Source organism: Castor canadensis, chromosome 1 (assembly GCF_047511655.1).
Source record: "Castor canadensis chromosome 1, mCasCan1.hap1v2, whole genome shotgun sequence".
Taxonomy (NCBI): Eukaryota; Metazoa; Chordata; class Mammalia; order Rodentia; family Castoridae; genus Castor; species Castor canadensis.
This window is the reverse complement of record NC_133386.1, coordinates 199,423,068-199,445,680: the sequence shown is the minus strand read 5'-3', so window position 1 is coordinate 199,445,680 and position 22,613 is coordinate 199,423,068. Positions and strand designations below refer to the sequence as shown.

At 44.0% G+C, this 22,613-nt stretch overlaps 1 protein-coding gene across 1 annotated transcript in view; it reads left to right on the top strand.

Annotated features, from left to right (window-relative positions):
• The window catches only part of Ahnak (AHNAK nucleoprotein), a 94,085-nt gene that overhangs the window by 34,168 nt on the left and 37,304 nt on the right, over nt 1–22,613 (top strand). The window contains exon 5 of the mRNA XM_074047197.1: nt 14,039–14,138. Within this exon, the coding sequence (XP_073903298.1) occupies nt 14,039–14,138 (100 nt within the window). The remainder of the gene's footprint in view (nt 1–14,038; nt 14,139–22,613) is intronic.

The window sequence follows — 22,613 nt, the reverse complement described above, 5'->3', positions numbered from 1 at the left end:
ATCTCAGCTTCCCAAGTAGCTAGGGTTACAGGTATGAGCCAATGGGGCTGAGTGACATTGATATGTCTGAAGGGGATGGGACGAGGCATTTTGTAGAAATGTTCCTCGATCTGGGTTTGTCTGCTGATGTTCCCTCATGGTTCAATGTCTAGTTGTGCATTTTGTGGCAGGAAAACCACAGGAGTGACATTGGGCGCTTTTTAGTACATCCCTGTGAAGGTATATGATAGTTCCACTTAAGAAGGGAGCTGCCAGATTTCTTCCTTGTAATCTTGCCATGTTTTCTCTTTGGGTTTAAAGAGTAAACCCAAGTTTTCAAGCAAGAAGTCCAAGTTTGGGCAAGTTTACTTTCAAGTGCTTTTTAAAGGGCTGGTGGCATGCTTGGCCTTGGCATACACTCTGGTTGGGGATTTTGAAAATGGGGCCCTGGCTTTGAGTTTTGCAGCACAGAGAAGCTCTCTGTCTTTCCTCATGAGGACAAAGAATTCCGTGCATTAGTGCTCACCACGGTCCTGGGAATGCCATGTGCTGTTTACCAGCCTCTGAATTGCCCCATGGCGTCAGACAGCCTCAAGGGTTTCCTGAGGCTGAATGTTCCCTACAGAGTCTCTGCAGAAAGTTCTGATGAGGAGACTGGTTTCATTTCCCTTTAAATGCCTGTTATTTTCCACCAGAAGCTTGAGGTCTGCCCCTAACGGAAAAATTTCCCAGAAGTACAGCCAAGGCTAGAAAAGGGTTACAGATGAAAATACCTTCTTTTTGGACAGATAGATGGTTCTAGCTCACAAAGTGCTTTATCTCTTGAGCTTTCTGAGTTCTCAGCTCCACCCTGGAAAACAGGCACTATGCTTACTGACTCCATCTCTCAAACCAGGAAATTGAGGCTCAGAGAAATGAGTGATTTCATCTCAATTCATAGAGCCCAGAAGAAGTGACCCTGCCTAAGGCAATCTAAGCTTTCTGATTTGAAAAAACAAAATTATTTTTCTTCCCCATGCTGTCTCCCTGAGAAAGGTGGGAACTTTTTAGGGGGGAGATTAGGAAATGAGGGATACCTATTGAAATTTGTAGGATCTGAGAACTTTTACCATCTCTAAAAATAGCAGGGAAATAATTAATAATAATAATAGCAAGACTAACAATAATAAATAGCTATTAGTTCCGCCTCTTCCTAGTTGTATGACCACCGGCAACTTATCAAGACTCTGTGCCCCAGTCTCCTTATCTATAAATAGGGATGAACTGGTACCGCTGTCAGCACTGCTATGAGGATGGTGTAAATGAACATATAAAACATGCTTAGTATGTAGTAAATACTGTGTGAGTCATTCCTATGTAATAGATGCTAACTCTGTGTTAGGCAGGTATTTGTTAACGCACTTTATCTCTTGATTTCTACAACCCCATGCAGCGGTATTATTTCTCTCATTTAATAGATAAAGACACTACAGAGAGGTTAAGCAGTGTGCACTGGGTCACACAGCTAGTAAACAGAAGGGTTACTATTCACACTGGGGTCTGGTTTGGTAAGAAGCCCATGCTTTTTAACAACCTTCTGCTGGCTCTGCTACCAGGAAGACTGTTAGTAACAGTGTGTCTCTAGGGTTGGACAGGAGCCAGGAGGGGTGTTCCAGGCAGAAAGCCAGCAGGAGTTAAAGCATGGGAGTGAAGTGTGGGAGCCATGCTCAGCAGGGTGGGGCTAGGAGGAGCTAGAGAAGAAGGGCACCAACACAGAATCCTGAGACCCGGGCTGCACTGCTAGCTTCAGTCAGGTCCAGCCTTGAAAGGCAAAAACTAGTACATAACACTCATCTGCCCATTTTGGCTGGGTAGATGATTCCCTTCAGGTCTCAAGCAGAGTGAAGCCTTGGCTTAGGCTGGGTCTCTCCGGCTGCTTGTCCCGCTTGTGCTGTCCTGCTCAGTGCCACCCTAGGTCCTTCCCCTGCAGGAGTCTTCACTCTTCCATGATAACAAACAGGGGAGAAAGTACAATGCAAGCATGTGCTTTATAATTAGCCCCGCCCACTGGTCTGGGACCACTGCCTAGTCACCATGGAAGCCCCCTGCAGCGACCCTAGGGAGTGGCCATGCAGGCCAGCCCCAAAGCGCACACCCCTTAGGCCACTTGAGGCCTTGTGAGGCTGAGCCTCCTCTCTGGCCGAGGGCCTGGAAATGTGCAACCGTTTCCCTAGCATCTCTGCACCTGCCAGTCCTGCTTAGCTCCAGGGCAGAGAGGCTGATTTTAATGTTGTTTGAAAACGTGCCAGCAACCTGCGGTGTGACAGAAGGTCCTCGCGTTTCCTGAATGGAATGGAGCAGCTCCACCCTTCCAGGTGCCACGCCCAAGGGGAAGGAACTTGGGCAACCACCATGTCCGCTCTTCCTTCTGGAGATTTTAGGGGCACAGGGGAAGAAGGAAGCAAATAGAAATTTAAGGGGAAAACATGAAAAAGAGCCTGGGATGTCGCGGATGCAGGAGCAAAGTCTAAGGTGGAGGAGGACTGGAATGAGTGGCAGGAACTTAAAAGGGTGTGAGGAGGAAGGACGTGAAAAACGAGAGGCTGGGGTGTGGCTCACTGGTAGAGGGCTTGCTTGTCTTGTGCAAGACCCTGGATTCGGTTCAGTACTGCAAAAAAGAAGAAAAAAAAAGGGGAGGGGGAGGTCTCAGAAGAAGAAGGTACATCATCAAAGGGTAGATCTAGGGGCTTAAGCCCCACCCTTCCTGACGCTTCAAATAAATTTCATCTAAATAAAGTTCTCCTGCTCCCACCAGAAACCAAACGACACCCAAAGCCCCCATTCTGCAATCCCGGGCCATCAGTGTCCAGGAGTAAGTACTCTGGGAGCATTAGCTGCCTATTCCGAGGAACTGTCAGTGCCCAGGCTTACCTGACAGATCATCCGTTACCAGGCAGATTGTTTTTTATCCACCGCGGAGTTGCCATGAGCCCCGTGACAGGAGATGGCCCTGCAGGACTGGACTTAAGGCAGTCTGCACCAGGAGGCTGGGGAGGCGGGAAAGAAGATTCTGGGGGACCGTGGCAGCCGTTGCGGTCAAGTTTACCTTTTTCCATGAGAGACAGGGGATCACTCTTACTCCTGTGGGTTCCTAAGCCCCAAGGAGAGCGCCAGTGCAAATTCTCCTTTATCCAGACAGTTTTGTGTATCATAAGGTCATCCATGTTAATATTTTTGAACGTTTGCATTTTTGAAAAAGGATGGCTATGTAAGGCCCATCAGCAGGCCAGCTCTGGGTATTTTGGGGTAGGAGAGCCTTTCAGCAAAAGTTGCACAAACAGCGTGATGTTGGGGCAGGGGTGGCGTGCCCACCTTGCTTTCTTTTTTCTTTCTTTTTTTTTCAACACAGAAACTTAGGAGACCAACCTCGCTTTCTTGTCCTGGAACATTGACATAATCCTGTATGCTGAGCTGCAGCAGGAGGTGTGGCTGCAAGCAGGGGCCCTTGGCCCCCAACCAGAAGGAGGCCTTACCTTAAGGTTTCTACTCTGACCCAGGTGAAGGGGAAGGCTTTAACTTGGGCCTTTTTAGCCCAGTGCAGTGTGGTCTTGTGTGTCTTACTTGGATGTCTGGTCTCAAAGGCACATAACTGCTAGGCAGCTGAGGCTCTGTTCTCTGTCTCCTGTGGCCAGGCAGTGGGGAGGGCTGGAATGTGAGAAGGCTGGAGAGAAGAATGACAGGGCATTTTCTGTTTGTAAGATTGCAAGTTCAGCTCACAACTTGAATTTCAAGTGGGTCCTTCAGGCAGATAGGGAAGTCAGGTGAGAGAGTAGAAGCAGCCTGCTTGGATTGTCTAAATTCCTAGAAAATAAATTCTAGGAATTTAACTGCGGGGTGAAGAGTGCCAGGTGGATTACGTGTGAGGCAAATTTGCTGGGAGGCCAAAAGGGGAGGAAACAGCTTTTGCTCTTTTCTATATGGATACCATGTTTCCTCCCAAGTTACTTATATCTGAGAGACAAATTAAAGTTTTGAACCAACAACTTTTTATTTTAGACAGGATCTCACTATGTATAGCCCAAGTGACCTGGAAATGACAATCCTCGTACTTCAGCCTCCTGGGTGCTGAGATTACAGATATATACTACCATGACTGGCTTTTTTTTTTTTTTCTGTACTGGATTTTGAACTCAGGGCCTCTTGCTTGCTAGGTAGGCACTCTAACACCTGGGCCACTCCACCAGCCCTGGCTTTTTTTTTTTTTTTAATTTTTTTTTTTTTTCTGAGCTGTAGTGGAAAACTACTTCTACTGAACCATTTTTTCTTTTTTTTAACTCCTCTTTGTTTGAAGTAGTTATTATCCCTAAAATGGGAAATTACACATTGTTGTTTATCAAAAGGAAGTAAATATCTTGGATTAATCAGCTTCTTGCCACTGGGTGGTAATTCCAGACCTTGCTAGTAACCTAGGTATAAAATTTGTACCACATGTTCTGCAAACACTCACTTTCGTTGATTTACAATTTTCAAAGGGGAAATAGTTGGATCCTGTGGGTTCACTGAAGCTCTCTGACTATGTTCTTGTAATATAATAATGGAGAACCTTTGATAGGCTTTGTGGGTGGGAGAAATGAGTACAGGAGAAAGCATGGGAGTTGAGGTGTGTTTCCCACTGACTGTACTCACATGGATTGGATTGTCAGTCAGTTGTTTTATAGTTTTGGGCACTTGTTTAACTCTCACTAAATAAGGAGGCTTAAATGTTGGATGAGAATGCTTTAGTAAGACAGTCAGAACCTCGTACAGATTCATACAGGGAAAAAATGTTGTGGAGGTGGCTCTGAGAGCTTTGTGTCTCAGCTTCTCCACACCTCGATAAGATACCAGGAGTCCTTGATTCTGAAGTCCTCCCTACTTCTTACTCTGATTACTGCCAACCGCTGTAGGTTTCAGGTGGCCTCAGCAATTTCTAGCACTTTTTTTTGGTGGTACTTGGACTTGAACTCAGGGACTCATGCTTGCTAGGTAGGCACTCTACCATTTGAGCTACACCTCCAACCCTTCTTTCTTATACTCTTAACATGGCCAACTTTCTCCAGCTCCCTAGTTTTCAATCAGGTTTTTCTTCCTTATCCTTTGAGTTTTTGCCTAGGGGACACTTCTTCCTGGAAGCTTTCTCTAACACTTCCTATCTTCCCTAAATATCTCCTGCACTAATGTTCTATAGTTTCCTGTTCTTGACACTATTTATATTAAATTATCAGTGACCAATTGCTTGTTGGTCTGCCTCACCCATCAGACAGCCAGCTCCATGGGATGCAGTCTGCATGTCTACCATTCTATCTCTGGCACGGTGCCAGGCATATGGCATGTGGCACACAGCACATGACAGAAACTCCATAAGCCATTGAGTGGCTATCATCACTTCATACACTTCCCCTCTGCAGCATGTACACCCATTTTCCTTACTGTGTAGATTCATGGTCTCTGAGACATTTGCTTAGACTTAGGGCAAAAATAAACAAGTTAAAAAACAAACATGAAAAAATAAACATGAGACCTGATTCTCTAAGTTATTGCTGAAGTTTTTGCAAACCAGCTACATTCCTTGAGCTGTTGGTAAGTCTGAATTCAGCTGCAGGCATCTGATTCAAAGTCTGCAATCTGTTAGTTGGCAAACTCTTCTAGGCTCACCTCTCCCCTAGGAGTACCTTATTGGGGTGGAAAAGGTAGTCAAACAGAAGCTCAGAGGCTCAGAAATTGAGTACTGAAGTCTGAGAAAGGTGGGGTGGCAGTGGCGGCAGACGGGGAGATATCTGGGGAGGAAGATGGCAACTGAAAATAAAAGTTAGAGAACAGCAAGTGGAAGAAAGATGGGGTGTAGAGGAGATCATCAGTCTTGTTTCAAACTAGAGGCCAACATCTGAAATGTCACTCATTGCTTAAGTCTAGAAAGTGTGACTTTTGGTTATTCTGTTCCCCCATTATTTATTTTTGTCTTTATTAATTACAAAAAAAATAAACTGGGCATGGTGGTGTGTACCTGTAGCCCCAACTATCTGAGAGGCTGAGACAAAAGAATTGCTTAAGCCCAGGAGTTCAAGACCAGCCCAGGCAACATAGCAAAACCCCATCTCAAAAAACAAAACAAAAAAACCAAAAACGAATGAAGAACCAGGTGTGGTGTCGAATGCCTATAATCTCAGTCCATGGAATATTGAGGCAGGAGGATCATAAATTCAAGGCCAACCTGATTTACACAGCAAACCCCTTTCTCAAAAAACAAACCAAAAAAAAATGCAAACAAAAAAATAAACGCATAAAAAAGTAAGATGCTGAATGCACCAATCAGGCTTTGCTTTATTTTTTTTTTAATTTAAAAAATTTACTTATTACTATTTTTTCAATGCTGGGGTTTGAACTCAGGGCCTAAATACCTTGAGCCACTCCACCGGCCCTTTTTTTTTTATGCTTTTTTTTTTCAAGATAGGGCTGGCTTCGAATTGTGATCTCCTGATTTCTGCCTCCTGAGTAGGATTACAGATGTGAGCCACCAGTGTCTGGCTCAGGCTTTGTTATATTTAGACAGTAAAACAAAACACCTTCATTTGTCCTCCCTCCCTCCAGCCCTTCTTTCCTTCTGAATTTTTTTTCCTTCTGAATTTTTGGACTCAGAGCAACTCAGCCAGGATGTGAACAGTCATTCTACCTGAAGAAAGGCTGGGCTGCCCTTTATTGTGACTAACTGTCCACTTCCCTGTCTTTCCCTCCATTCTTTTTGAGCCTGGCAGACACATCCACAGTGGCCCGTGCAGAATGAAACAAAGCCCTGTGCATTTTGCTGGGAGGCACTTGGCTGGAACACACTGGCATGTGAGCACAGGAGAGTGTTTGTGGAATCCCATGCTTGCTTTCATGATGGGGTTTGGTAAATGTGTTTATCTTTCTCAGATTCTTCTAGAAAGTAGATTTTGAAAAACTGAAATGAGAAATATCCTGGGGAGGAGAGCATAGAGTGTGTCTTAATGTAATGCAGGATAACTGAGCAACGTCTATATCCATCGTCAAGGGAGAAATGACGGGCTAGTCTGTTTGCATCCAGCTTGTTCAAAGATCAGCTGACACAGGTGGTTTCTGCTGGTTCCTTGTCTACAAAGAACAAGTCCTTTGCTATCCAAAAGTGAGATAAAAGGATTATGTACTATGTGAAATGGTGAGTCAGGAATCTCTCAATCGGTTCTCCTATCTGGAGGAAATGAGATGACCTTGAGGTGATTCTGAGGCTTGATTTCCGGTATGGTCAACCAGGCTCAGCAGTTTAAAACCCACTTGGATTTTATAAATCACTGGAGTAATTGGAGTTGCTGACCACACCCTATGTCTCACCTTTGGACTCTCTGAGGGCTTGCACGTAGGTATGAGAAGAACAGGTTCAAACCTGACTCTGTGATCATTAACTGAGCCTGTCTTCCCTAGCAACTAATCTCCAGGCCAATCAGATTGCCCCAAACTCCTAGCACCCTCTCAGGAAGGCTGGCTGGGCCAGGCTGTAGGGCAGCCAGGTACATGTAAGATATGATTTAAAGGCCCTAAGAGAGGCTGCCCTAGCCTGAATTATCTCCTCTACTGGCTTCTCAAGGGGGACTGCAGTTTTACCATTACTGAGTCATTTCTTTATGTCTACCGTAAATCTTTCCTTGCCATTTTTCTGTGAATGCAGATTGGTCTGGGATACAGGATCCCCTTAATCTTCCCACCTTAAATCATGTGTATTCAATTAAACTATGCTTAATCTCTTGGGTAAGCCACAAACTCAGTTCCACATTTTCATATCAGGCCTCTCTAGAGTTCCTTCACCTACTCTAGTGTCTATTCTGTTCAGTTTAGACAGGAAGCAAAGGTGGAAGCTAGATGGCCTGATGGGGGACAGAAGAGTAGAGAAGAGGAAGTGAGAGCCTGAGGACCCACAGGCTATGCCATGTGGATTGCCAGCACCATAAGGGCTGGCTGGGCCTTGGTGTGGTGCCAGAAGACCTTTGCGTGGTGCTAGAAGCTCTCTCCCTTTTGGCTAAGGTGGACGCAGTAAGCTCTTACACAGGCTCCTTTCCTTTCTACTCTCACTTCCTTCGGCTCACTTTCCTCCTACTGTCTCTTCTCTGTCCTTTCACCTCTTTACTCTTGGCCATCATTATTCCAAGTGGCTCCATGCAGGAAGGGAACTCTCTTTAGGGACTCCTAAACCAGACCAGAGCTTGACCACACCCTTTCCCTTCCTTGCTTGGTTTTCAATCCCTCTGGGAGGCTGGGGAGTGGCAAGAGAGTGGCTCATATGTAGATACCTCAGCTTATGCTGCTGGTTGGAGTAGACGTGGAGACCCTTTAATGATGGGCCAGCCAGGTGCTATGCATGTGTACTGAGCCTTATTCCTGGTCCATTTTTCCTCTTCGCTTGGCCTAGAAGAGATGACCAAAGCCCATCTACATCATGCCTCTGCCTCTGGGATTCTAAATATGTCCCCAGAGTTTAGCACAGTACCTAGCCCACAATAAGTGCTCAATAAACATTTGTTGAATACTTTCAACCCTGATGAACCCTCTATTGGATAGGTAGACAGTTTTAGAACTAACATTCCCAAAGATTTAATTTTTAATTATATCATGTCAGAACTTATTTTGTAAAAAAATTCAAAACAATACAAGGGAAGTTCTCCTTGTTCCAATCTCATTTGTACCTTCCTCCTTAGTGATAAACACTGACGTCATCTTGGCACATGCTCTGTAAAGTTGGCTTTGTGGATTTGAACAAATCTGTATTTTAACAGAACTCTATAATTTGGTGGGTTGTTAAAAAAAAAAAAGAAAAACATAATTAGGGCTGGCAGAGTGGCTCAAGTGGTAGAGTGCCTGCCTAGCAAGTGTGAGGCCCTGAGTTCAAACCCTAGTACCACCAAACAAACAAACCCTAACTAAGATTAGACCATATTGTTTTGTAGTCTACCTTTTCTCCTTTCATAATATTAACTTTTAAAATTTTTATTTATTTACTTATAAATAGCATATTATAGTTTACGGGGTGGGGGGATCCATTGTGACATTTACATAAATGCTTAACAATATATCTTAGATTCACCCCCCTCAGTCTTTCTCCTTTATTCTCCTTCACCTCTTAGAACAATTTCGAAAGGTTTCATTGTTCTAGTTTCATACATGAATACAAAATACTTCCACCATATTTGCCTTCCTTCACCATTTCCTTTTGATTTCCCCTCCCCCCACAAACAGGATCTGTTTTACCTTCTGTCCTTCATTTCTTTCTTTTTTTGGGGGGGAGGAGGGCAATACTGGGGTTTGAACTGAGGGTTTCACACTTGGTGGGTAGGCACTCTACCACTTGAGCCACTCTACCAAACTGTCCTTCATTTTTTAAAAAAGACATTTTTTTTAGTTTGTGATAGTTATACAGAGGTGACAATATAAGTTTTCTTCTGTATAAATAAGTACAGATTTCATTCATTCTTTTTTCAAAGTTGTAAGTATTGCATAGCATAGATGAAGCATTGTATATTTGACGATTCTTCTATTGATGGACCTTTAGTCATTTCTACTATCAACAAACATCCTTGCACATGCTACTTTGAGCATGTATGCAAATATTTCACTTGGGTACCTAGAGGTAGAATTGTGCATTTAACACAGGAGTCCATGCATGTAACATGTTAATAGTTACTTCCAAATCGAACTCTTGAAGGCTTTTGTATGCTCCCACATTTAGGTATGAAACTCCCAATTTTCTCCATAAACTTTTTGGTTTATTTGGTATCTACTGGTAAAAAATATTTTACCTATCTGAAGGATCAAAATTCTTTTCTTTTTTTTTGGTGGTACTGGAGTTTGAACTCAGGACTTCACTCTTGCAAAGCAGGCACTCTATCACTTGAGCCACACCTCCAGTTCATTTTTGGAGATGGGGCTCTCATAAACTATTTGCCATGCTGGCCTCAAACTGGATCCTCCAGATCTCAGCCTCCCAAGTAGATAGGATTACAGGTGTGAGGCGCCAGTGTCCAGAGAGAATTTCATTTCTGTCTTGGAGCGAGTAGCTGCATTAGTAACACAGTCATACATGTAGTAACAAAACTACAATGGTTCTGTTACTTCGTGAATGGTTTACATGGTCAAGGCCCAGGATCTGGGCCTTGGAGCTACAGGGGTAACTCCCCTTTCTCCTGGTTATCCTCTTTTCTAGAATGGTTCCAAGGAGTTCTTACATGCCATAGCCTGTTCTTCTGCCACATTCTTTTCTTTCACACAGTGGCCATAGAATGATAGGATGATGAGGGCAGTCATCCAATCAGAGGCTGCAGAATCTTGGGATGTCTGGATCAGCTCAGAATACCTCAGCAGGAGTTATGGGTTTTGCCCTTCACTTGGCTTTGATAATATCAGACCCATTTAAACCTTTTTCTGGTATCTCAGAAACTACACCACAGGCTGGATCTTGCCTTCATCTTTTCCAAGTTCATACATCACCCAGAACAATGTTTTCCACTGACACATTAATTTTAAATGGAAAAATTGGGCTGGAGGCATAGCTTAAGTGGTACAGCACCTGCCTAGCAAGCATGAAGACTTGAGTTCAAACCCCAGTATCCCCTTCTCAAAGAAAAGGAGAACATTTAAAATCTTATACCATTTAATTTTCATGACTGTTTCTCTGTCCCATCCCCATCTTAATTTTGCTAAACCTCTGTATTCAAAACAACACCAAAATGATGGCATGAAAAGATTTTTCTTTTTGTGTAGTGATGTTTGAATTCAGGGCCTCCTGCCTGCTAGGCAGGTGCTCTACCACTTAAGCCATGCTCCCAACTTTTTTTGCTTTAGTTATTTTTGTGATAGGGTCTCACATTTTTGCCTGGCAGGGCCTGGACCTTGATCCCCCTATTTACACTTCCTGTGTAGCTGGAATGATGGGTGTGCACCACCACACTAAGCTATTTGTTGAGATGGGGTCTTGAGAACTTTTTGCCTAGGTCGGCCTTTAACCATGATACTTCCAATCTCTGCCTCCTGAGTAGCTAGAATTACAGGTGTGAAAACTTTTTGGCCTTTTGCTGAAGATCAAGTGTACAGGTGTGAGACATTATGCCTGCTCCTTTTTTGTTTGTTTGTTTTTGGAGATAAGGTCACCCTATGTGGTCCAGGCTGGACTTGAATTCAATCCTCCTGCTTCAGTCTCCCAAGTGCTGGGATTATAGGTGTGTATCACCATGCCCAGCTATCTTCCTGAAAAATTTCTCTAAATATGGTCTTTGATTTCTAACAAGACATTCCTTCTTCCTGCTTGACAGGCTCAGTTTAACTTAGAATCATTGAGTGCTTCCTCTGATCTCTGGTGATGGAATTGGAGTCACCACCCAGGACTGCTGGACTTAGTAAGGACTTCCTCCTATGATGTTTTTTAGAGGGATCCTAGGATTTTAAGGCTTCGCTTTGATAGATTTGGATTAATTCTGTATTGTATCAGAAAACCATTCATTTGATGATTCAATTATTTCCTCTTTTTGTTTTTAAACTAACCTTTATTTTGTCTTAAGTTTGCATAATTATTTCATTTTCTAAAGTGAATAGAAGGGGGAGGGGTGGAGGGGAGGTGGCCCAAACAATATAACATATGTGAGTTAATGTTAAAACTATAAAATAAAAAAAAAGTATAGCTCGAAAGTTAAAAAAAAAAAGTGAATAGAAACCATATTTGTTTCTTGTTCCTTTTATTTAGTCTAGTTACTATAGAATCTTTGTTTTTGCTGGGTTTAGTGATGTTATTTTTATTTTTAAGACACTGGCCACCAATTACACCAGCAGGATACTGAGATAGTCTACATATTTAGCTAAGAACCACACTTTCTCAAGATAACTTCTTATCTCAAATATGCTGGAAACTTTGGCTTGGATTTTTCTTTTTTCCTTCTTTCAACTTTTCTTTTTTTCTGCAGTACTGGGGTTTGAATTTAGGGCCTCATGCTTGCTAGGCAGGCGCTCTATCATTGAGCCACTCCACCAGCCCCCTTCTTTGAATTTTTCTAATATAAGTGGCAAAACATTCAAATGAATGAGTAGTTTAGTGGTTCAGGGCATGTGCTCATGAAATCAGAGGGACAAGGTTCAAACCCCCACTCTGCCACTTTCTAGGTGTGATCATGGGCAAATGACTTAAGCTCTTTGTGCTTAAGTCATTTAAATCATTAAGTATTCTCTTATGTAAAGTGGAGTAATAACAGCACAAATCTCCAGAGCCGTTAATGTATGACTTAAAGCCTCTTGGCCTTGTTCAGCACATGCTAAATGCTGATGTGTGGCCATTATTATTTGATCATTGTTTCTGAAAGGAAATCTTCTGTTGTTATTTGGACTTATTCTGAGATGCATTTTGTAACTGAAAACTGAATTGAAATAAAAGGAAGAGTCATCAAATGTTTACTCAACCAAATCCTTTCCGGGAAGGACAAGATTGTTTTTGTAAAATAATTTGATGGGGGTTTAGCTCAAGTGGTAGAATGCTTGCCTAGTGTTCATGAGGTCCTGAGTTAAAACTCAGTACTGCAAAAAAAAAAAAAAAAAAAAAAAAAAATCTGATTAATCTATTAAAATTTTTGGGAATTTGTGACAAAGAAGAATGAGTGGGATGGGATTAATCTAAGCTTTTAAGACCCTTGGAAGTTTTCGTGCTATTGGTTTAAAAATTTTTTTTTATTAGATTATATTGATTGTAAAAAGGGGTTTCATTGTGATATTCCGATATATACATATAATGTACTTTAGTTAAATTCACCTTCTCTATAACTCTTTCTTATCCCTGCTTCTCATTGGCTGTTAAAGAGATGCAAATATCATTCATCATTAATTTATCCAAGTCACAAACATTTCCAGAATGTCTGGGACACTGTGCTAGGCTCTGGGATGCAAAGACATTGCTGAGCGCTGGTGGCTCACGCCTGGAATTCTAACTACTGAGGAGGCAGAGATCAGGAGGATCGAAGTTCGAAGTCAGTCCAGGCGAATAGTTCTCAAGACTCTATCTTGAAAGAATCCAACACAAAACAGGGCTGGTGGAGTGGCTCAAGGTGTAGGATTTGAGTTCAAGCCCCAGTACCGCAAAAACAAAGAATATATTATCCCATCCTGTAGGAAAGTCTAATGAGTTATTTGCTGATTGCTTATGGTGAGGAAAAATTGGAGAAACTCCAATGCTCCTCCTCCCCCAAAAGATTGGGGCAGAGAAGAAGTCCATCTGTAAAAAGGAAGCATGAGTCAGAAAATTCACCAATCTGAAGTTGCAGATCCTGACTCATTCCATTCATCAACCTCTAAGTTTTCTCCTGAGGAAGAGCAATTCCCTGGGATGCTTGAGAGAGGACATGAAAAGAGTAACCCATTGGAGCTATACAGTGTTCATCTTCTTCATGAACTTGTTTCCATGAGGCCATCAGGTAGAATCCTGGCATTGGCCAGGGAATCCCGTAGGCAGGTGCGCTCTCCTTCTTGATGAGATCAAGAAAGTGGCAGCTCCTGGATTGGAGATCTATCGCATAAGGCTTCAGGAACTCCTTGTGGAGTTTTAGCCTCATAGTTGGCTCCCCTGCTCCAGGGCATCCAGACGAGTGCTTGACAGAGAAAAGATGCTCAGTGGATAGTAACTGGTATGTATGCTGGTCTCACCAAAAAAATCCCTCCTTCCTTACATATGGTTCACTCACTGTGCCTTCTTTCTCTCCTTCTGCCACTGCAGAATCCTTGAGGACAGGGTCTGGTTCTGGTGATTGATGAACCTGGGATAGTTTTCCCCACTGAATGAAATTCAGTGGACTTTCACAGAATGATGTCTTTCAGCTTATGTCAAGTCCTTTCTTAAGCTCCTTTGTTATCTATAGCCAGAGCTTGGCCAGGCTGGGCAGGGTTGGTGGTGGTGGTGGGAAGGTGGGCTCTCTGGTGTTTTGTATACTCATAGTAGGCATTTGAGTGTTAATTCTTCGGATGATTTCATGAGTGAGCCAGCAATAATCTTTATCCTTATTGTTAGAACACAACACAGCCATCAACCTTGGAATGCAAGAACAAGAATAAGCTCAAGAAAGCCACCAAACCACCTGGGGCAGTTTCAATCTCCACCCCAAATGCAGGTGAGAAGTGGTGGGGACTGAAAGAATGATAACCTTAATTATAAAAATTATACCATCTATATAGAGATAAGGCTTATGAGAGCATCTGTAGATGAGAGTGACTTGTGGACTGTGGAAGTCACATAGGAAATACTAGGCTCAGGACTTCAGGGCCCAGCCCTTCACTTTCCAGGGCCTAGAAATTCAAGACCTCCTCTCTCCTTCATGCTTTTTGAAAAGCCTGCAGGAAATTCACATAGTTCAGAGATAGTCTACTCCTTCAGAAGGCTTCTCAGGGTTTCTTCACTCATAGGGCATGGTGCATCATCCACAGTCTTATAGGACAATCTCTGTTAAACTCACAGCTATGGTGGGGCAGAGACCAAAGGCTTAGAATAAAAGGGTTTGTAGTTACTTCTAATTGAAGATCTACTAGAGTTGAGGAAAAAGTCTTTTTCGTCTATGTTTTCCCCCTCCCTCAGAGATTTCCTTCCAGAGGAAACCCTCTGATCTCTACTTGGTGACATCTCTTTTGTCTTGACATCTGTCTGGTTAGGACGATTTTGCCCTTTGTGGGCTCCTGTCTTCTCACAAGCTCATAGATGTCAGAATTTTCCATAGACTAATCCTGGGGTCTTTGTTTTTCTCACTCTGTACCCTCTGGGCAAGCTTTTAGGTGGTCTGCTGAGTCCTAAGCCTGGTTTCTAACCAGCCTTTCTTCTGAGCTCCACACCTGTGCATCTGGGATACCCAGCACTGCTTCATTCTCCTATCCCTACTCTCCTGTTTTCTTTGTGTCCTATCAGCTCTGCTAACCATCTAGTTGTCACAGGTCACCCAAGTCCTCAACATCTCTAATGTCTTAGGTTTTGATTATTTCCTGCAATTGCCTCCTAGCAGTCTTCCTGCCTTAGATCTTTTCCTCTACTTCTACAGTGCATTTAGTGTCAGTCTAAAATAAAAAGATTGGGCAATGTTACTCCACTCCTTAAAATTCTTCAGTGGCTTCTTGTGACTTTCAGTGTAAAGTTCATGTCATTAGCTTAGTGCACAAGGCTGCTGTGATTCAGTTTTCACCTCCGCACACACTGCTTCCCACATAGCACCTTTGGTTCTATTCCAGCCATACTTGCAGGTCCTCAAATCCATGACACCAGTTCATGCTTCTGTGCCATCGTGACATCTCTCCATAGCCTGCTGTCCCCGTCTCACTGGGTTTTTGAATCATTACTCCAGGCCCACCTTCTTCTGCAAGTTTGGGCTCTGTACCCCTTCCCTGTGCTCTCTTGGGGTGCCTGGGCATTCATACCTCAGCTCCCACAGTCCTGAGCTTCCATTAGACTTAGTCTGCACACCCAGTTGGGGGCCCAGCACGGTATGTGTGGCAATAAATAAATAAATAAATAAATAAATAAATAAAAATGGGACAGATGATGTCAAGAGCCACTGGTTGGCTTCCCAGTACTTTCAGGGCTGGACAGTCCTCTCTTGCCCTTTGGGATTAGGTTCTGGCTTCTTTCAGTATTTGCCTTCCCAACACAGCACTCGTTTCTTGTAGAATTTACTTCAACATTGATTAAATTAAATGTTGGAATTTAAAGGGGATTGGGACTGGATCTCTCTCCTCAAAGGATTTATACCCTGGAAACTGAGTATCTGTTCATTCCAGGCACGTTACTGCCTACGAAGAGCCAGGCACTGAAGGAGCAGAATTAAAGCAGCCAGTGGCAGGGATTCAGATAAAGTCTGTGGAGCTTAGGGAACTTGTGTGTCTTTTCATCTTCACGTGCCTCGGTTTAAACTACAGGAGACAGACAGCAGTTACTTCTGCCAGGGATGCATCTTTCCCCTATCATGGGCGTTTCCTTAGAAAGCAGCTTGCATGTCCCTCACATTCCTGGACTTTGAAGCTGGAGCTATTGTAAACATGACTTCTTGGGATGCCAGAAACCAGCCTTTCCTGTCCTGCCATTAGCCTCCAGCTCTCTCTAAACCAACTTAAGGGGATTTTACCATTTTCCTGAATATCTAAAAACCTGTTTGAACACAACAGAGCTTGCCTTGGTTTTCTCAGGGTAGCTCTTGGGTCAGTTGTGATTATCAAGAGTCATTTTGGTAAATAAGCAGCCCCTCAGTCAGAAAGCCCTGCTGGATTTTGAGATAAGGCTGTGCAGTTCAGACCAGCAAAGCCCGTGAATCCTCGTCATGTCCTAAATGTGGAGCTACAAATGTAAACCCATCCAGTGATGCTGTGGAGCTCCCACGGTTCTGCTTCAAGAGCAGGAATCTAGTGGTTAAGAGCCAGCTTTGAAACTGGACCACCTGGGTTCAAATCTTGCTTCTGCCACTCTAATCTCAGGCAGGTTCCGGTTTCTTTTTAAAGTTTTCTTCCCTTCTGTCTCTCTCCTTTCCTCCCACTCTCTCTTTCTTTCTTTTCCTCCTTCTCTTCCTTCCCCACCTTTCCTTCCTTCTTCCCTCCCTCCCTCTCCCCTTCCCCCTCCCCCTTTTTTTTTTCTTGAGGCAGAGTCTCCCTATGTAGCCCAAGGTGGCCTGGAACTTGCAGTTCTCCAGAGTGCTAGGATTGCAGGTGTGTGCCGCCCCAAAAGTCTTCATTTATATTTAAATTTGTGAGTCACACCCACATTATGACCTTGGTAAAAAGAATTTGTTTGGTGTTACCAGAATTTGAATTCAGGGCTCCCCTTGCTAGGCAGGGGCTCTACCACTTGAGCCACACCCCAGCCCTTTTTGCTTTCATTGTTTTTGGTTTGGGATAAGGTCTCAATTTTTTGCCCTGGTCAGCTTAAACCTTGATCCTCCTATTTATGCTTCCCCAATAGGTGGGATGACAGCTGCATGCCACTGCTCCCAGTTACTGGTTGAGATGGGGTCTCACTAACTTTTTGTTTGTTTGGGCTGGCCTAAGAGATCCTCCTGATCTCTGCCTTCTGAGTAATTGGGACTACCACACAGGGTGACCTGAGTAAAAAGTTCAAAATAACAGCTGGGTACACACCTGTAATCCTAGCTACTTGGGAGGCAGAGATCAGGAGGATTGCAATTTGAAGCCAGCCCTGGGCAAACAGTTTTCAAGAGTCTATCTTGAAAATACTCAATGGAAAAGAGGATTGATGGGGTGGCTCAAGTGGTAGAATACCTGTTTAGCAAGTGTGAGGCCTTGAGTTCAAACCCCAGTACTGTGCTACCACCACCAAAAAAAGAAAAAAAAGAAATGCAACAGGAGGATGCGTCTAGGACCGTTCTGTGGATTTAGTCATGTCTTCATGTCCCTGTCACTTCCCTTCCAGGTCTCTTAGGGGTTAAATACTACCAGGAAGAAGTAAGGCAAGTTCTCCTGCTTATTTTGCACATTAGGAATGAGAAATAATTTACATTCATGAATAAGCTATTGCTTATTAATGTGATGATTACAGATAAAGTGTTCTGGTTCTTTGTTACAAGATGGGCTTGAGCCAGGTGCCAGTGGCTCTCACCTGTAATCCTAGCTACTCAGGAGGCAGAGATCAGGAGGATCGAGGTTCGAAACCAGCCCGGGCAAATAGTTTGTGAGACTGTCTGGAAAAAAACATCACAAAAAAGGGCTGGTGGTGTGGCTGAAGGTGTAGGCCCTGAGTTCAAACCCGAGTACTGCAAAACAAACAAACAAACAAAACAAGATGGGCTTGAGCGGTATGGATTGTCCTAAACTAGAAAAGAGTACCAGGGAAGGATGGCATGGTCAGGTTAAAATAAGAACCCCTTATGTGTCTGTCATGACGCAAATGCTTTATGCGACAATTTACTTAATCTTTACCATCCATAGTCCTATGGAATAGGTGCAAGTATATCTTCCGTTTACAGTGGAGGAATCTGAGGCAGAGAAGACCAAGTAAATTGACCAAAGTCATGGGCAAAGCCAGGATTTGATTCCAGGTTGCATAATTCCAAAGCACTTAATCTTATTTACTATATCCTGTGGTTTTGATGAAGGCTTCAGGAAGGAGGCAAGACTGGAGCTGGGCTTTGGGGACAATCTTAGTGATGGCCTAGGGATGGAGTAAGCAAGGCAGACCAGCTAAGGAAGAGGAAAGTGGCTGCACCTGGCAAAAGGCGCACACGAGATCAGTGGGGGAAAATGGCAAGGCAGGAAGGAAAGGACAGATTATAAAAGATCTTAACATCTAAGCACAGGGTTTGACTTGATCTGAAAGGACACAGTCTTTGAAGAGTGTTGAAGGGGACTTGCTAGAAGCAGAGGTTTGGGGAGGTTTCGAGGCACAATGGTAAATCTGAAGATAAGTGTGGTTGGTGTCAAGGAAGAAATGAGGCACTGAGAGTCCAGTGTAGGATGGTGTACCATAAAGGAAGGAAGGGGAAGCCCAAAACACTTTCTTCTCATCCAAGTTAGCTCGTAGTGAAGGATCAGCCCAGCCACTATGCCAGGTGTCTGGGTTTCTTGTCACCTACATAGCTTACTTATGCAAGCAGCCATGGGGCTTTTGGGGAAAGTGGAGGACATTGCTCACTGAGGTCCCTGTTCTAGGAGACCACGGTCCTGGCCCAGGCAAGGATCCTTCTTCCATGCCGTGCATTCTAACTTGGTCAGATCAGAAAGTAGCAAATCCAGGGGGAATTTTTTTTTTTTTTAAACTGGGGCAAAATTTCTCGCATAGCAGAGAGCTCAGAAAAGAAGGCCTGTTTGGGGGCAAAGGTCAGGGATTCAGCGTTCAGGCCCCACTTGGAAAAGGTCAGGCCCTTCTTTGTTAATCTCTAGTTTGCTTGATTAGGCTTTGAATTGATGTACCTGGAATGAACTTTGTCACAAGCAGTGATTTAATTTAACCCTTGAGTATGATTTTCTCCTACCCTAAAAATATGGCCTGTTGAGGGGATTTGGATAGAAGTGGAGTTAAGATTGGCAGAGGTGGCTGTGTCTCTCACTGTACTGGACCATGGGCTGTTGGATCCAGCCTGTTCTCCCTAACAGGCCCAGGAGGGGTTTAGAGGGCTGACCTGCTTGGCAGGAAGCAGAGTCTGGGTGGGGCTTCCGAGTCCTGCTTGCTGTCCTCCTGCTGGAATTGGGGTGAGGGTGGAGAGAGGTTGCCCTCCTATAATTCTGGCAGAATTCAAGCCAGAAGGAGCACCTGGTACCTTATCTGCCCCTCCCCTGGATCGCAGTTCCCTGGAACCTGTCAAGCTTGCCGTAACTTTTTCTCGAAGTAAAAAGTGGTGCAGATATGAGTACTCCCTGAAGCCACTTTGGCATAATTTCAAGAATAGTTTCACAGCAAAACAGGCAAAAGGACAGGATTGCACAGACGCTGGATCACCCACTTGGAGAGCATGTTCTGGAAAGAGAACTTTGATTTCATGCCTTACTGTTTTGCACACAGTGGAAGAAGGGGGTGGAAGGCATTTGGTCAGAGGGATGGAGGCCTGGTACTTGTCCAGGAGGTTCCCCTCTGCATGGTGACAGGCTCTTAGGGTAACATCTTAATAAAAGGGCCATGAGCAGTCTGGTAACCTTCCAACCCTCCTTGTACCCAAAACAAAAATGTTGGCCTGGACAACCATGTTTAGGTAATTTCCTAGCAGGTTTACCACTTTACAGACTCCAAACTACACAAATAATGGATCTCTTTAAAAAAAAAATAATAAAGCCCTTAAAAATTTGTCCAATTATCTTACTACTGTAAGTGCTGAAGTAGGGGCCAGTACGCTGAAAGTAGGTGGACTTTGTAATCTTAACTGCGTCAACATGAGTGAAACACTTGTGGGCCAAGAGGCCTAGGAGGGATTATTTGAACATGATTTTTGTAATGCTGTACACATTCCACTTTTCTAACCATTGCCAACTGCAATGGCCAATCTGGGGAAAGTGAAAGAGGAGAAAGACATAAAACAAGAGGCTCGTTTCCATCCACAGTCCCCTAAGGTCTGGGGATGGGAGAGAGAGCTGCTAAGTGTCTTCTGTCTTGCGGGGAGGCCTGGGGTGACACTGGCAGTGGAGAGGGGTCCAGTAGCAGTGTGGAGAGACCTCAAGGACTCAGTCCCTTCCTCTGCCTCCCCCAGGAGACATGTGCTGACAGGTGGAGGTTGGAAACCATTCTCCAAACATCACAGGCCACAGGGGATGAGGAGATAAGGAGGCTGTGTGCTTTGTGTTGTTAAGATAACACTGTCTCTGGAGGGGAATTCCTGGGAGTGGGGGCAACAGAGAGGCTCCAACCTAGAATCTCCTACCTGAGCTGTTGCTTTCTAAGTGACTCTTGGATTCACAGGCCTCTGAGTGAAATGACTGGCCAGGCTTTCTTTTATACATTCCCCATCCCTCACCACCTCAGGCTTCCTCCTCTCCCTCAAATGTACCAGAGGTCTCTGCACACATTATTCCTGGGCCAGGATGCCCGGCTACCCTCTAAGCCAATCGCCTTTCAGCATGAGCATCACCACCTCAGGAAAACCCTGACATCGTCCCTGGTTAAGGTCTCCTTTTAAGTGCTCAGAGACTCCCTGCATCTGGTCTGTGAAACTCTTTTGTCCCTGCTATTCCTCACCAGGTTGTAACCCAAGACCTGCCTTACCTGTGGCCAGGTGTTTCTTTTTGGCAGGTAGCTTTTCAGAGACCTGAGAGTGGGGGAAGGGAGACCCCTGCTGTCCGTAAGTATCTGAATGTTGAGATGTCCACCTATCTCCCTCCACTCGCCAGGACTCAGCCCAGGGCCTGGCACCCAGGGGTGCTCAGAATATATTCATGGACTGACTGAATGTTAAACTCATTTTTATTGAGCAATGATCACACACCTGCCACATCACATTCTATATCTCACGTAACTTTCACAAAAGCCATGTATAAGGAAACTGAGGTCTAGTGGGTTTGGAAACTTGGTTGAAGTCACATAACTAATAAGTTATAAGTCACATAACTTATAAGTTATCTTGGTTCTCACACTTAGGCTGCATAAAAACTGTTGGAGAGCTGGTTAAAAATATAGATTTCTAGCCGGGTGCTGTAATCCTAGCTACTCAGGAGGCAGCGATCAGGAGGATCAGGGTTCGAAGCCAGCCTGGGCAAATAGTTCTCGAGACCCTATCTAGAAAACACCCATCACAAAAAAAGGGTTGGTAGAGTGACTCAAACTGTAGGCCTTGAGTTCAAACCCCAGTACTGCAAAATAAATAAATAAATAAATAAATAACCAGAGCAAAATGGACTGGAGGTGTGGCTCAAATGATAAGTATGTGCTTTGCATGCATGATGCCCTGAGTTCAAATCCCAGTCCCACAAAAAAAATGAAGAGTAGGTTTTTTAGTCAAAATTTTGATTTTTCTCAAAGCTTTAAAAAATTGAGGTGAGGGCTGGTGGAGTGGTAGAGTGCCTGTTTAGCAAGTGTAAGGCCCTGAGTTCAAGCCCCAGTACTGCCCCCCCAAAAAAATTGAGGTAAAATATACATAACAAAATTTGCCATTTTAATCATTTTTAGGTATACAGTTCTGTGGCATGAAATACACTCACATTGTTGTATAAATATCAACTTTTTCATCTTTCCCAGCTAAATCTCTGTCCCCATTAAACACTAACTTCTTATTCCCCCTGCCCAAGCCCCTGGCGACCACCATTCTACTTTTTGTCCATATGCATTTGACTCTAAAACCTTCAATAGGTGAAATCATGGAGGTTTGTCTTTTGTATCTGGCTTATTTCACTGTCATCGTACTTTTAAACAAGGGCTTCTGGTCATCCTCATGCCGGGGTCTGGACTGTTCTTTGAGAAATTATGGTAGAAGGTAGGAAGAGAGTGAGGGAAAGTCCTGGCACAGGCGTTCAGGACTGGGATGAGTCAGAGACTGTGGGTTGAGAGGCAGGAAGGAGGAGGAGGTTAGGGTAGTGGAGACAGAGAGGCCCTGGGGTCAGGGTGGCTGGCTTGTTTTTGGCAGGTATTGCTAGTGGTTGGAGTTGACTGAGGCCTAAGAACTCAGGGTGGAAGGACACAATGAGTAGTGGGTCACAGGCCAGGGTGTGTGGTGCCCACAGAAGACAAGGAGTCCAGTGAAGGGTGGTGGGTGAGAGCCACAGGAGTCCCCCCAAGTGCCTGTGCCATGAGAAGTGCTGGTCACACTCTAGGGATAGGGGCCAATGGGGTGTCAGTGATGACAGGTTGGCACATGTAAGTGGGGTCAGAAGGTGCTGGAAAGAGAGACTGTGGGCAAAGGGAGAGGATGTGACAGGGAGCCAACTAGGAGGCTGCATGTACAGTTGGCCCTCTATGTCACCTGGTTCCACATTTGTGGGTTCAAACAATGTGGATGGAAAAAAAATCATCTGTATTGAATATGTACAGACTTTTCTCTTGTCATTATTCCCTAAATAATACAGTATAAAAACTATTTACATAGCATTTACATTGTAATCTAGAGATTTGCATAAGTAATCTAAAGATGATTTAAAGTACTTGAGAATATCTGCATGGGTCTATGCAAGTTCTACACCATTTT